The sequence below is a fragment of the Athene noctua genome, chromosome 2 (assembly GCF_965140245.1).
Source record: "Athene noctua chromosome 2, bAthNoc1.hap1.1, whole genome shotgun sequence".
Lineage (NCBI taxonomy): Eukaryota > Metazoa > Chordata > Aves > Strigiformes > Strigidae > Athene > Athene noctua.
In genome coordinates this window covers 85,324,904-85,341,156 of record NC_134038.1, presented here as the reverse complement: position 1 = coordinate 85,341,156, position 16,253 = coordinate 85,324,904, and the positions used below count along the sequence as shown (strand labels likewise).

At 37.7% G+C, this 16,253-nt stretch overlaps 1 protein-coding gene across 4 annotated transcripts in view; it reads left to right on the top strand.

The window, feature by feature from the left end:
• Positions 1-16,253, top strand: part of CDH12 (cadherin 12) — a 583,296-nt gene that overhangs the window by 549,753 nt on the left and 17,290 nt on the right. For all 4 annotated transcript variants that reach the window (XM_074897855.1, XM_074897854.1, XM_074897853.1 and 1 more), the window contains one exon: positions 13,569-13,705. In XM_074897855.1, coding sequence (XP_074753956.1) covers positions 13,569-13,705 — 137 coding nt within the window. The remainder of the gene's footprint in view (positions 1-13,568; positions 13,706-16,253) is intronic.

Sequence of the window (16,253 nt, the reverse complement as noted above, 5' to 3'; positions counted from 1 at the left end):
AGGTTCAGGAGGGTCTTAACAATGCATATAAATACCCAAATGGAGGGTGCAAAGAGAACAGAGCCTGGCTCTTCTCAGTGGTGCCCAGTGAAAGGACCAGAGGCACAAATTGAAACACAGGAACATAAACACATGTTCCTCTGAACATCAGGAAACATATTATTAACTGTGAGAGTGACTGAGAATGGGCACAGGCTGCCCAAGGAGGTTGAGGAGTCTCCCTCAATGGAGATATTAAAAAAAAATCTAGACAAAGTCCTGGGCAGCTGGCTCTAGGTGGCCATGCTTGAGCAGGCAGTTTGGACCAAATGACTTCCAAAGGTCCCTTCTAACCTCAACCCTTCTGTGATTCTGCAACTTCCATCTTTTCTAATCTGGAACAGGGAGTGTGGCAAATAATGGCACAGAATCATCTAAGGTGGCTGGATGTGAAAAAGGAACAAAGATAATACAAATACAATGCTGAGGTTCAGTATGTGCAAACACAAAAGAAAATAATTAAAAATACTGCTGTCAGCATTCATGGAAATAATAAGTCTACAAATCTATAGTAACAGATTGTTTTAGGCAGTAAGTCTGAAAATAGTGTGGAGAAAACACAGCACAGAAATGCCAGCTCAGGTAGGATGAGAGAAGAAACACTTTTAGAGGCAAATGATGGCATCTGACTTGGCTCAGGCCAGGCCATCAACATGTAAGGGAGAGCAAGGAGGTGCTTATCCATCAACTTTTGCCTCGGACCCTCATTAAATTCGTAAACCTTTGAAAAGGTGACTCCATACTTTCACTGATGTCTGCAGAATCTGGGTTGCTTTACACATGCAGAGGATTGAGGAGGAGAAACAAAAAAGGAAAATGCAACAACTCCTGTGATGTCAGAGCTATCCTGAATAATCTTTTACTTTATGAACACTGCACCAAACCAGCTTCAATGCAACATTGCAGCCTCCAATTCCTGACTTCACTGAGTGTTGCCTCTTGCAGATCAAGCTGACAATCCAAGTGAGTCCCAGCTGATGATCAAAGCAAGCTATAAATCCTCTACTGTGTGCTGCAGTTTTCTCTAGAGTCAGCATGATTGCTGCTGTTTGTTTTTTCTTTGATTGTCTCAGCATTGGCATTTTACTTCAGCTTCTTCTGGGGAAAAATCAGAGATTTGTTCAGATTTTAGTATCCAAAAGATACAGAACAGAGCTAATATTTGCATGATGCAAAAGCAAAGCAATCAAAGATTATTCCTGTTGAATTTATGCCACTAGGCCTGCTCTCCTCTATAGCAGCTATACTACTTACTGAGTTAGTACTTTATAAGAAGATAAAGCATTTCAGGCCAGGCATAGGAACAGGGGCCCAGGAAGCATCTCTGCCTTATCCTGTGGTGTTTGGATCTGATGCACCCAAGTACAAAATAACTTCAAATAACTTCTACTGAGGCTAAGTATCAGACAGAGACATAGCAGCTGACTTCCCCCTCTCAGCTTTCTTAAGAGTTGGGAGGGGTCCACTCAAACTCATTTGCTTCTTGTCTTTCTATACTCAATATGCCATTGATAGAGATACTGATACACATCCAGATGACCATCCCAGCATGCCCTTTCCCCACCTAAAACCAGCAAAGGAGGTGCCCTGATCTCCTCTTCACCAAATGTGAAATGCACCCTCCAGTGACTGGGTGCCTTGGTGAATACAAGTGGTGGGTCCTTAATGCTATGGGCATGATTAAGGTGGAAAGAACAGACCATGGGCAGCAGTGCAGAGGGTAAATGTACACCTTTCAGAATCAGGGTGAAATGGTGTTCAAGGCCTATAATTTGTGGTGCTGGTAGAGAAAGTGCTCTACTGCTTTCCCACCATAGCAATATTGACAGCTAAGCCTGGAGTGAGGGTGTTGTCCAATGTGCCTTCTACTGCTGCTCACAGTCCAAACAGCTGAGACTTAATTAAACTACAGGACAAAGCTTTCCCTCTGCCTGGCTGTCTCACAGTTCTGTCTGCTCAATAAGGCAGGAAAAATGATGTTAAAACTGAGTAAAAACAATGCATTTTCCAAATGACAATGGCTTTTGATAAGATACTCAGCTGGTAAGGAGAAATGCAGAGCAGACACTGGAGCTGACTGAAGGGTGTGATAAAAAGAACAAAATCTTTAAAGAGAGAGGGGGAAGGAGATTTTTAGGCAGGCAGAGCTGGCAGTTCACAAGTGCTGATGATAACCAAACTGAAGCATGTTTTATTTCCTATTTTGCCTAGTATGTTTTACTAAAATTCTTATGTAAGATTTATAAGGCTTATGAAAAGTTTAACAGCTTCCCTCGCTTGATTCTGCCCCATCGTTAGAGTCTGGCTGCCTGCAGCTGCTTCTTCCCTGTCAATTAGTTCTGCATAATAGTCAATCTTCTCCAAAGGAGCGAAGTATAATTTGTTTGCATTGATACTACTCATTCCAGATCAGGTAAACGACTGACTACTAAAACCACTAATCACACTCCTGATTAAAAACACAGATGCATGCAGCTATGTGTGAAGGACTGTGAACTCAGTCATATAGTATGCAGAAGACTCAAACTGTGTTGTTTTTTTTATGTGGAGAACCCTGTGTTATATGAAAGACATGAAAACGGTAGGCATGGGACATTCTGACAAGAAATGTTTGGTCTTTTTTCCAAAACTGTAGCAATTCCATCTGTCCTTCTCTAAAGCATCACTACCTGATGTTCAGTAGACAATATTCATCCTGGGAAGGCTGCATTACAGCTCACAGGATATGAGAGTCTGAGAAATTATACTGCTGAATGCCTTTGGAAAAGGGGACAGAGAAGTATAACAACTTATTTGAATTGCTAGCAAAATCATCCAAAGATTCTCTGCTTTTTAAGCCAAAATATTTTAACAAATACAGAGCTATCCTTCCCCTTTAAAAACACTCAGCTTGGACTGTTCTAACAGCTTTACATAACTGCCAAGCACCTTTGAAAATCTCTGGAAAATCATAAAGAAATATGTCATTTTGAGTAGAATGATGAAAGAAAAGTCATGGTAAAACTGTCAGAAATATTTTAATATGTCAGTAAATTGGGAGGGTGTATTTATTTTTAGGTGTGGTAAGTATGATGTACTATAATATGAAAGACATGCATCACCCACACAGGCAGCTCTAGTTTCTACTACCTGTCAACAAAGCAGTGCCACTAAAGCCTTTCTACCTACACTCACCTTGTTGTTTTTCTTATTATATGGTAGTAAAGGCACTTAGAGCAAGTTAGACCCACTACATTGGCTGCTTATTTTTTGTTTGCATCTGAATATGTAGCCTTGAGATGTTCATTTCAAGGCATCACCCATGAGAGGGTTATCAGCATCAGTTTTGCAATTCCAACTACACATTAACCCAATTTGTGAAACAGGTTAGGTTAGAAACCAGCTGAAACCAAACTACTTCTTTACAAACTGGTCCATTTCATTTTAAAAGGAAATTGCATGTAGGAGAACTGTAGAACTAATACTCACTGGAAGCAGGGAGGAACATGAGGGTAGGAGATAACCACTTAACTTGGAACAACAGCGAAGTCCTTCTGTGGTTGTGTCAGATGGGGCACTTAGGAGAGATGTTAAGATTTAGTGGCAATATTTAGATAGTAGTGAATAGCAGTGCTGGTTCCTTTTCATGTTTTAACTAGAGTTAATTGCTTGCTTGTTTGTTAGGCTTTTTTTCCTTCATTCCTACTATTCTCTAAAAAAAAAAAAAAAAGCGTTGAGATTATTATGTATCTACATGGGTAGGGTTCTTCTGGGATCCAGCTGGCATCCCCAGGATTACACAAAGGATAAGATCTGACAGCAAACCAGTCAGGGTTTTCTGTGGTTTGACCTCTTAATGCCTCAGCAGTGTCCTGAAGATATTCAGCAAAGGTACAGAAAGCTTCTGCTCCCATTAAGGGAGATGGCTTAATAAATTATTTAAACATATAAACAAAAAAAAGGCAGAACAGCATCTGTCACATTGGAACATTACCACGTCCTTTACATTTTTTAGTTAATGACAGGAAAATTTTACAGCAAAACTTCAAATGTTAATTTGCTGTTATGAGCATTGGATTTTTCTAATAACTCTTACTATAAATATATCAGATTATGTTTTTTTCTGAAAGTAGATAAAATTGACTAGATTTACTTCCTCCAAGGAAAATATCACGTTATTAAATCCAGGATATTAAAACTAGGAGTTCCGCACAAGAGAGGCCCTATTTCTTTTAATTATATTAAGAAATATATTTTCAAAAATCCTTTTGATATTAATAGAGTTTTATTTTTAAAAAGTATTTTTATTTTATTAAATATATCTAATATTTTATATGTATAATACTTTATATGTATACAGCACAACAATTGCTGGGTTGGACAGTGTAAAGGGCGCTTAAAAATATGAGAAGGAACCCTGTGGTTATATTAATACACGACAACATGAATGATACACAGACTATTGTCTGCTACCGTTAGACATTACACCTTATTTCATATTATCATGCTGCACAGAGGAGAAAAAAAGGATATTTATCGCTGCTGCTCTTGTAAAACCTTATGAGACAGCGTTTTTAAGTTAATAGAAAACCACAAGACTCAGAATCAAGGGTAATCTTTAATGAAAAAGAAACTAAAGTAACTTAATACCGATTCAAGTGCTGCAGCCCTGAGAAAGACTTTGGAAATCTATCCTATTTAGCCCTAAAAGCAGGTAACTCAGATGACTGTATCATTTAACACAGGAATATAAGATGTTTTGTTACATCTAATTATACTTGTTTCGACTTAATGGCTTCTCTAGGCATGCATGGTCTACAGGGGCTCATTTTAAAAATTCTTGATTGTGCCCTTTGCAAAATTATGGCAATCAGTATTCAGTCTTAACTGGAATGGAAGATACTTCCAGTAATCAGCAGAAAAGTTCAGCACTTACATTTGAGAACAATAAAGAATTGACTTAGTATTTCAAATATGTATGTATGTAGACATGGTGATGATTATTTGAGTTTTACACAACAATAACTCAGTGAATGGATCATCTTAAGAACTGCAGGAAGGAAATTTCAGTGACAGGATGGAATTTTGGAGGACACAAAGTTTTTTGCAGTCTTCAACACATTATCTTCTCCATCATTTTAATCTCAGGCTTGAAGTCTGAATTTCTTGTTTCTCATTGTAGGGGTGATTTTTCTGTTTCTCTACTTTTTAATAACTGCAATCCTAAAAAAACCCTTTTATGGTTATATTTTAAAATACTTGGAACTACACCTTAGAGCAGATTTGTAACTGAGTATGTTAAGCATGACAATGCTGTGTGTCCTGTTATATACCAGAGTTTAGCATTACAGGGACTAATAGGATTATTCAGACCATTTTTCTATACATTTCCCTTACTGCACAGTCTTCATTACTTTACCCAGGTTAGCTTTGTAGTACTAAGTGACAGAACCCGTATCATTTCTCGTATGCAGCATAATATACATTACTGACAGCAAGATTTTGCTGCATAACATAAATTTTCTCTTTCTTAATTCTGCTCTTCCGCTTCTCTGTGCTGAACAAAATAATACCTTTCTTTTCTTGGTGTTTAAGCCCTTCTGCTGTCTGTAGACCATAATCATGCCTCCCTTTTTTCATCTTTTATCCAAACTAAACATATTTTAGTACTTTTAATCTTTACTTATAACTAAGAATGCCCCAAGACAGCTTTCCTTGCTTTTCTGTAAGTCCCTTCAATTTATTGATATATACCTAGTGACATGATGCTCGGGATAAAATTCTGTTGTAGAGGTGCAGTTTTCTAGACACTGGTTATATGCAGAGCTCTATTACCTTCCAGCCGCAGCACATGATTATTCTACTCATGAAAATTCCTTTGGACTTTCAGGTAGTCAAGTCACACCTAAAGTCTCATTTGTATTCTTCCACTCCGTCACCCCTTTTGGTACTCCCGCTTTAATGTTTCTTTCATCTATTTAATTATATATGTACTGGAATTACAAAAAGTCCTAACTGATCACAATTCACAACTATATCTTATTATCTTTCATTTATGTTTCCAATTTTTTAGGTTTCCATCTATTATTTCTGATATGATGGTGTCATTTAACTGTCCTACATTGGCATGAACTCTGAATTTCATTTACCTGCAGTTCAATATTTAAATAAAATTTACAAGTGAACACAGTTTAAACAATTTAAAGTCATCATACACAAACAGTGATCTATCAGATACAGAAAATTATTATTTCATCCCTCACTTTGCAACATTTTTCTCCCCAAAACCAATGTTCTATCTCACTAGGTACCAGAGATAGGAATGTGCCTTACATCAGCAAAGTATGAGTTGAAAAAAGTTGAGATAAAGCACCTTTATCAACCAGGTCATTTGTGCCTCTCAAACTACAAAAATCAACAGGTATTTTTGAGCTCATGTTTATTTTGCAAGAAAGCACAATGATTTGAAGCTATTAAACTTCACATGTCTAATTTCCAGTTGTGCTGAGCTCATATTGCCACTGTCTTTTTTAACTTGAGGATATTCCTTGCAGTGGGTCACCAAGTAATTTAATAATAAGAAGAGGAATCACTTAAGTCTGTATCTTCTGAAGTCAGTCACTTCGCTATCTCTGAGGATCTTGGCTTACAGATTTGATACTTTACATGATATAAAATGGGGCCTTCAGTTACAGGAGAGAAATTACCAGCACAGTTCTCATTTTCCCCTTTGAAGATCTGTTAACTTTGTCTTATGGTTGTTCCCATTCTTCCCATGATCATTCCCCCTCAAAGCAGAAAAGGTCTGTGTTTCTGTAAATTCTTTCATACCATTAATCATTTAAGATTCATAGTCCAGAGTTGCTAATTTACATATATTAACATTTCACACATATTGCTCATTTGCTCCTTATCAACAGAACTACTTTCACTAGCGATTTTCTTAAAGCAGTCAAACTGAAACCTTTCAAGCAGGGAATATTAAACCAGTTTCAAGCACCAAAATACACCAATGTTTCAGGCTGGACTGAGAAAGCCTTTACCTCAGTTGACTGAGTTGCCTAAATGGACACCTGCATCACAGCCATCTCCTCTGGTGTCTGCAGGGTGACAGAAGCACTCTCAGAGGTGCCTTAGCCTGTCTGAGAGCTGCAGGTACCTCCTCCCACCACTGAGCAGCCGTCGGGGCTTTCCAGAGTGGCTGGGCAAGGATGCAGTGTTTGGAGAAGATCAGATGGGACTGGACCCAATGGAAGAGGACCTTCAATGAAATTAAACTTAAAAGGATCCTAGCCAGTCAAGAAACTACAGAAAATGAAAGGAAGGTTCTTTCCTCTTTTCAGTATGGTTCAGTTACAGGGAAAGGTATTAAGTACATACTTGAAGTTGGAAAAAATTGTGGGTTGGAAAAGCATAGTTGAAAGCACATAGTTTCTCTTACAAATTATACTTCTTTTTATCCCATCATGTCAGGAATTTTCTTACATCTGAAATGCTTCATTCCAGTGCTTGGGTTTGACAAGCTGTTGGAGTAATAAGATGCTTTCTAAGCTGTGGTTGACAGCCAAATCATTCAGAGTGTACACCTAAAATTTGTGGTTTGGGTTTTCTTAGATTCATCACCTGGATCTGCTTAAGGTACAACTTCACAATAGAAATTGAAATACAGACAAGGATATTTATGCTGGCATATCAAATATAAAAACTGAAGGAATGTCCCCCCTCACTTTTTGTTGGTCTTTTTTTCTTTTCTTCTTTTAGGAGACTGGTTGCAATTACTGTTCACTATTTGTCGAAGAACACAATAAAAGGGAAAGCCATTAAATGTTAAATGCATTACTGCTAACTGAATTAGATGATTCCTTTCTATTTTCATGCCAGTTCCAATTGAATAATGTGTTTCACTCCTTCAGATGATTTTCTGTTTGCATGCTGTTGCAGCTGGAGCAAGTTTGGTCAGAGTGCCTTTAGCTTAACAGCATCTGTAGGGGTGTGATCTATGCTTCCTTTCCCTGCTTACTATACAAACAGGGCAAAGGGTGTAGACAGCATCTTTTATTCACTGTTCCTTTCAGCAGATTGGGCAGGTCAAAACACTGCACCATACCTATCTTCTGTGTTTTAGCACTCTTTAAGGTTGAGTTTTGCTTCTGTGGCAATTGGCCTTAATCCTTCCATTCTAGATTTAAAGCAATCTTCTCTTCCTCTAACATAGACACACTTTATGTCTTACCTTGCTCATTTCCTGGCTTGAATTGCATGGGTTTAAGAACTGCATGTTCCATTTCAGATGGTCAGAGTTTAGCCATGTTACCAAGTGCTCCATCTATTCATCTTTCAGGTCCAGTATCAGAAAGAAAACTTTCCAGAAACAAATATTTTTTCTCCATATTCATATGTCCCCTCATGTGTCTCACAGGCAGTGATAAAGCAGAGCTACGTAAGACAGCTACATAAGACTGTTCCTGCTTGTGCTCTTACTTTTTAGTAGGTATGCATGCATATGGGCAAGATGTTGCAACTCTGCTCCTTTAATTAGTCTCTGAGACCTTTCAGTCTAAAATGATGTCAAAGCAGCTTGTCTGAGACCTGGATGCTGCTTTTCAGTATGGATGGGTGTAGCTGATAGCCAAATGAGAGTACAAGCAAGGATAAATACACTGGGGGGCCTCTGGACTAGGAATGCACCAGAGAGTACTTACTTAGACCTTGATATGACCCAGCTTTCACCATGCCAACATTGTGCAACAGGCAAATTTTTCTGGTACCTCTTGGTTCTCTGTTGGTTTTATTTTGCCTACATTTATGATGTCCTCTTCAAAAGAAGATCTGAGTATGTTTCTGTCACTACAATAATCCCATCGATCACAAAAAACGCATAAGAAGGTGTCACTATATTCCTGAAGAACTTACACCAAAATACTTAGGCCAGTACTTTGTGACTGTTCTTCTTTGGAGGCAGTAAAACCCCATTAAAAGAATGCTGAGAAGAGAAAATGATACTGAGCACCAATGGTGGCTGTAATGTTTTTTAGCTGATGGAAATAACAGAAAAATGTATATGTATGTGTGTGTATATGGAGTGCAATGGAGATTTGAGTATGAAACTGTAACAGTATAGGTTATTCATTATCAAGGTGATACTAGTAAGACTAGAATACTCAGTTAAATTTTGGAAAACAAAAAAATGGTTATTACCTTGTAAAGGACCTTTTAACTTTCTCTTAAACTCCCTTTTTTGAGCTAAGTCCAAGCTGCAATATGCCTTCCTTTGCAAGTTTGGTAGCAGCAGGTGAAATCCCCACTAAGGGCCAAAACATGGGCACACAAATGCACACTCTGCATTGTGTTTAAACATCAGCTAAAAAAAGAAGAAAAAAGAAAAATGGTAATACATTGCAAATTGTTACATGCTGTTATATGTTACCTCTGTTTCATTGTGTTGCCACCGCTGCCACTATCAAAACAGAACAACAAAGAAAGACTTTGGCAAGGTTTATAAATTCTTGGTGGGGATAGACCTCCCACTATTCCCAAGGCCATCTCTGTCAGGCAGGGGAAGTCTCGCCCTCCGTATTTTTAAGACCAAAAACTGCACCCCAAGTCCTGAGCTTAACAGCCTCCCTCGCATCCTGCCGTATCCTGTATCTCCTGAGCATGTTCTCATTCATGTTTCCATAGCAGCAGCAGGACAGCTGTCCAGTTCTTTTATTCATGGTTTAACAGTCTGAAGTAACTACAGTTGTCTGCTTGATGACTCAAGAGTTCCTGTTATCCTCACAAGGGTGATCTACTGTCACTCATGTATTCAACAGTGGTCCATCAAGCTCTCGATTTTCTGTGCTGCAGCTGGAGTCGACACAGTCTTCCCCACTGTCCTTCACTCTTCAAAAAAAGATGAGCTCTCTTTCAGGGGAGTACTCTGTGAGACGCCATGAGCTACAGACAGCCTCACCATTTAGCCAAAATGAATGCAAATTATTCTTGGAGCTCCTAAGGGGGCAGTGTGTGCCTTTCATTAATGCTCTGGATGAGAGTACTACAGACTTGACTCATATAATTTTATAAAGCAAATATTTCCATTCTGTCTCTTCTATCCTACTCAATGTACAAATATAGCTATTCTTGAGAAGATTCAGACAATGTTAGCAAAGGTATATTCTTCCACACTTATTCCACACACCCTCTGCCTTCAGTAATATAATCTGGAACAAGTCCTCTGTTGAGAAGAATATTCAGGGAGGCATATAATGCAAAGTTTCTTCCCTGACAGTGAATATGAACTATATATCAATGTCCTGGTACTCAGAGCTGCCAGGCAGGCCTGTTCAGGTGTTTCTGAAAAATAATACTGCTGTGTCCTATGTCAACAAGTAAATTCTCCCTAACTTTTCAAGGAGGGAGCTGCCTCTTGGGATTAGTACATTTATCCATGATCTGCCTTGCAGGCAGTCTGAGCAGTCAAACAAACCAATCTCAGTTGCTTCAAACTGCTAGACCATGACTAGAAGATATAGGTAGCTGTCCTAATACCAGTATTCAACAGTGTTCCTCTTTGTGTCACAATCTAACAAGAAATGTCAGATATCTGGGTTTATCTCTAGAAAGTTACTGTTTTTTCTGATTGAAGACCTTTTTTCCATTTCTTCTGTTCTTGAAAGTATTTTTCCAAGTAAAAGAGAGCTCAGGCAATACTGTTGGTCTTAGAAAGAGATTAACCCTTTCTGTGCTAATTAAAAAAAAATCTCACATTGAGCATCAGACTGTATGAAAGAGTGCTTTGGGGCTGGAAAAGGAAACTACATTTCATTTAGGGCCTCCCCGGGAAGTGATGTCCTTTTGGGATGTCCCAAAAATTCCCATTTGAAAATCAGCCAGATGGGGTCCCATTCATTCTTTTACTAAGCCTTACAGATTTACTGAAGTGTCTGGGAGCAGTATTATGTCCAGAAGAGCTGTCTGTAAGAGGATGTTCTGCCAGGTATGTTTTCATGAGTACTGAACATGGACAACCAATGAAAGGAGGAAGAATGGTGACTTGTTTGCAGTTTTTCCTGTGAATATATATATTTGGAGCAATATATCTCCAATACTTCCTCCTACTCCTCTTCCCTCTGTAGTCTAATTGAATATAAAGCTTCTTAGGATGAGAGGACCTGAAATGACTAGCTCTTCCACCCCTGATTTTACCATATATGCAGCACATGGAGAGAGAAGGAAGGGATGTCTTTAAAGGTAATGCCAAAGTAAAAAAAAAAAAAAAAAAAGACTAACAATTTTAACAATGATGGCATAATTGTTTACACAGTGTTAGCACAGGGAAAGACAGTGAATTTGGAAGAACTGCTACAGTTCTGTTTTCATCAAACTGTTCAATTCCAACTGATCCCACTTCCATGGAAGCCAAGAGGAATTCTGACATTAATATCAGCAGGAGTAGTACTAGTCTTGCAGTACTGTAGACTTTGATCCTTCTGATGCTTATATTTAGGAGCCGGCATACTGGACTTGTGCATGAAGTTAATCACCTGTGTGAAAGCTTGCAGATAGACTATCAGAATCTGATCCTACAAATATTTGTGCTTGAACTGAACTTCAAACACAGCAGTGTTCAAATTGGATATGTTTTCTGTAGTTTCAAAAACTCCTGGTGAAGGAGGCTATCACCTACACTGTGCTTTGAATTAGGTCCTGTACTTTCTTCTCTGGCTTGTACTGTGGTGTGTAGGGTACTTCGACAAAGCTAATCCTCTTAAGGGGAAAGATAAGCAAAGTTACTTTCTCATGCTTTGATCCCATTTATTATGTGTGGCTGCATATTTAATTTTGGAAGAAACTACAATCTATTAAACTTGCAAAGCCTGAAAGAGTAATTTTGCTGTTCCTGAAAGAGTATCTCACTGTAATGATACTTCTAATAAATGGCTTATATATTTTTCATAATTTTTATGTCAACCAAATTTTGAACAATGAGATTGAAATTACAAATGTGGGTAGACAATATTATCATATTCAAGGAAATGTGCCTGCTCAGCTGTGTAAAAGAATACACACTGCCTTTAGCAAATCATTTCTGAGGCTTTTCAAATAAGGTGGTGAACTGGTAATGAGGCCTGTCAATTCATCAAAATAAACTATTTTATCTACAGATAGAATTTTCTTGTGATTTTGATTAAAGAAAATGTCTCCAAAGGAGCATGGTACCTTATTTGTGATTTTTTTACTATTCAAGTCTTCCTGAGATATCGGTATTCTTGAGTCCTAGTCTGAGATGTTTTCTCTGGGAATATGCCATATATCCCTGTCTACCATTTCTTCCTTCCACAGAAGTAAACACAGTGTTTATCATTACATTCCCTATATATTCTTTCCATAAATCACACTTATCAGAGAAGGAAATACTAGTTTTATTCTTATTCTCACTGGTTTACATGCAGTGAGGTGTCATAGGTATGGTCCTCTGGCCTTTCTAATCTTCTAAATGTACTTGTTGTTGAGAGCCATTTTGTCTTTATTGCCTACTGCTCACAAATGGCTTTCTCAATTTCATCCTTACTAGTTTTGGAGAAACATCATCAAGGTATGAAAAGACTAACAATGAAAAGGAAATTAGTAGCTGGCGGCACTGCATCAGAAAAAAATATTATTCTGTTATGACTACAAACAGTAGCATCAAATATGAAAATAGACTTTCAAGTTAATTAGCATTTAAGGGAAATGGGTTTGGAATAATTATCAGATTGCTTTTAAGCAGCTATGTTTACAAGTGCATCTCTGTTTTCTATTAAGTTCTTGCTAGGGAAAAATACAAATAATTACACATCTTGAGTTTTAAATCTGTTCTATGTTCATGCTTCCTGACAAACAAAGACTCAGGAGAATAAAAAAAATTATGGTATTGCCTGTTCTTCACAGCTCCAGTGAATGTGAAAGTTGCCTATTCTTCCCAAAGGCAAAGAGCCCTTTATTGATCCTATATATGTGGGGGAATAAGCACGCTCTTCTCTATGCCCCGTACTGTGACTCTGCCAACATTCCTTAGATGAGGGACCTTTGATTAGACTCTGCCAACAACCTGTATATGTCCACTAGGACACCTGTTTGCAACCCCAGTGAGGCTACTTCCAGCCTACTGCAGCTACAAATGGATGTAAAGAGACCAGATCTGATCCACTCTTCATCACTATTCATACCTTAAGCGCTATTTCACATATCTTTTCTCTTTTTCCCTCTAAGCCTTTGCTGTCCAAAGTGACTGGTGTAAGTGATCAGCGTCACAGAAGCTGTGCATCAATGTCTTGGGAGCTGAAAGTTTTCAAATAATCTGAACACCAGAAGTACTAAATCTTTTACTATACCCCATTTTCCCTTGAGCATTCTGGCTCTACAAAAAAGAGATAAACAAATCATTCTATATTGTCTTCTTCCTGCAAGGATGGTAATAGCTGGGAAGAGAAAAATAACAAAACTTGAGCTAGCTAGACTGCTGATATGATAAATGAGCAATCTGCACATTTGCATCTACTTTGCTTAATATTTTTCACATACAGATACTTCATCGATTGGAAGAATGATGTGGACAGCTACTTTACAATAGATGCCACTGAAGGAACCATTGCTACTAATGAATTACTGGACAGAGAAAGCACAGCACAGTACAATTTCTCTATAATTGCAAGTAAAGTTAGTAAGTATGACACAAAATGAATTAATATGCTAATGTGGTATTTTTTTCAGAGTGTAGTGCTCAGGCATAAATATACTGTGAATAGTGCATGTATTGCCAAGATTATTTAAGAAGGCTCAATAAATATCATTCTGCCAGACTCAATGTGAGGCTGAGTGTGATGTTCAAACAGCCCTGTATAATAAGGATTTTCTAGTAGCCCTCATGTAGGCACAGTTCCCTCAGAAGCTGAAAAATATGTTGTCAGCATGAATAGCATGAGGAGCTGTATGGAGGCCTCCCAATTCTTATTTCTGATTTTGTAATTCCCTCCATATGAAATTATGTTAGTCAAATAACAGTTTTGTCAACCTGCTTTCTGAAGGAAGAAAAATTTAAAAACTTAACCAATTCTCATTAAAAAAAAAAAAACACACTAAAATTGAGTGAAGATTTAAGGCCCTAAATGAATCAATCTGTGTGCTGTGTCTCTGCTCTTGTGTTTCTCTCTGCCCAAGACTTTATGCATAACCACTTGTTTTCTTTTCCTATATGACCTGTGGTGGGGTTTTTTTTTGTTTCTTGTCTTCATGTCTTCTCCTACATAGTGGGGTTTTTTTATAAGACCTCCCTTCTCCTGCTGTATTATGTAGCTGCAGCTTTCTTCATTGCCATCCTTCTGTGTAGCATTCCTCCTTCATGATTCTGTCAGACTGAAACTCTCATAGACATATACCACCCTTAGAATACAAGTCTTTAGGTCACTTAGTGGTTGTGTAAAGGCCACAGAAGTCTTTCTGTTGTTAACAAGCTGGGGAACAGGACCCTGCTGTATTTCTTATTCACTCTGTATTGTTAATGTGTCCAGAAATGCAAGTTTCTAAAGCAAAGAACATGCTTTCCTCAATGTATTGCTTGGCACAGTTTTTTAAAAGTAATACATGCTACTAACAGGAAGAGGGAGATTTTGGAAGCGGAGAAGGTATACATTATTTTAAATAAATAAATTCTCAGTTGTAGTTATCTCAAAAAGAACTATGGGCTCACTGCCTAGGATCTGAAAATATAATGAAGACACCAGTCAAATGAACACTTGAATTTTACTTGTAGCTTAGAAAAGGAATACAGTAACAGAGAAAAATAAGCTATCACAAGTGATCGAATACATGGAGATACATGTGCATGTGTATATTCACAGAATACCCAGCAGAACTGTAATTTGTTTCCAGAGAAACTGAAAGGCAGGTAGATGCCAAGCGGGGGTGGTCTCGTAATGGTCTGTGTTTCAGTAAAGCTTAACTATTTAGACTTATTGGTGCACAAAGAACATTGGAGATTTGTAAATCTTTTCTGCGGTAAGGCAGCAGTTTTAGTAAACTTGATCCAAATCTTTTTATTATTCCCAAGAGTAATTAAAGCTAGATAAAACCTCCAAGTGTACTTGTCTGTGCACCTTCCCAGCTCATATATAGTAATAATGTTTATGTAGAGCTGTAGCAGGTAGACTATATTATGAATTTTAACAATTGCCTAGTTAAGAATCTACACCTAAGACATATTTGTGACTCATTTCAGCATACCTAAAAATATATATTTACTATTATCCATAGCATTAAAAACAATTGCCATACCTGTACTACATGGGTAACTGCCAATATTTTTGAGGACTGGAGGTATACTAACTGTCAAAACTTTATATGCAGTTGTCTCACTAAGAGCTAGCACAGAAATAAAGGCTGGGGTTTAAGGGATGACACACTGCACACAACTGAAAAAAGATTGAAGACAATATCTCAGAAAAAGGGGAAAAAATCACTATATTTGAAGAATTTCTTCTATACATAAAAAAAAATGTTACTTGTTCAGTGCTGACATAGAAACACTGAAACTGCCATCTTTCATTAGACAAAAAGTGCACTGAACAGTGCCTTGACATACACGTGATTAGCTAAGGAAAGTGGCCCAGTATTGCAATTTGTTGCATAAACTTGCCTCAGGCATGGACACTATTGTTACCTAAGTATTTTCAGTTCTCCATGACCTTTTCTCTAAAATAAACGGACTCCAAACTAGTAATAGTCATACTAAGTTCTGTTACTTAAAAAAATTTATTGCTAAAATATGTATTTTGTTTTCTCATTATGACAGAATAGCAAAACCCAAAAGGCCCTCACCTTTTAGACACGGTCATTCTGCAAATTATCTTTTCTTCAACAAGAAAATTATAAACTAAGTCCTCCAGCTCTATTCCCATCAAGTCAGAGGAAAAAAATAAATTAAACTGGCCTTGCCATCATTCCCCTATGTGTGAAAAATGATGGCAAGGTCATGAGCAGGCTTGCATGGACTTCCTATACCTTAGCCCTGGGGCCTTCTAAGTGATTGTTCCCCTTTGTTCTTCTGTAGGTTCAACATGAAACCCTGTACGAATCACAGATGATGCTTGTGTTATATTTTTTCTCTCAGCCTCTAAAGTCTTGAAGTAATATTACAACTTTTGAGCAATCAAGTTACTTTTCAAACAATGACATAAATGGCATACAATTTAGATAAATAAATGCTAAATATA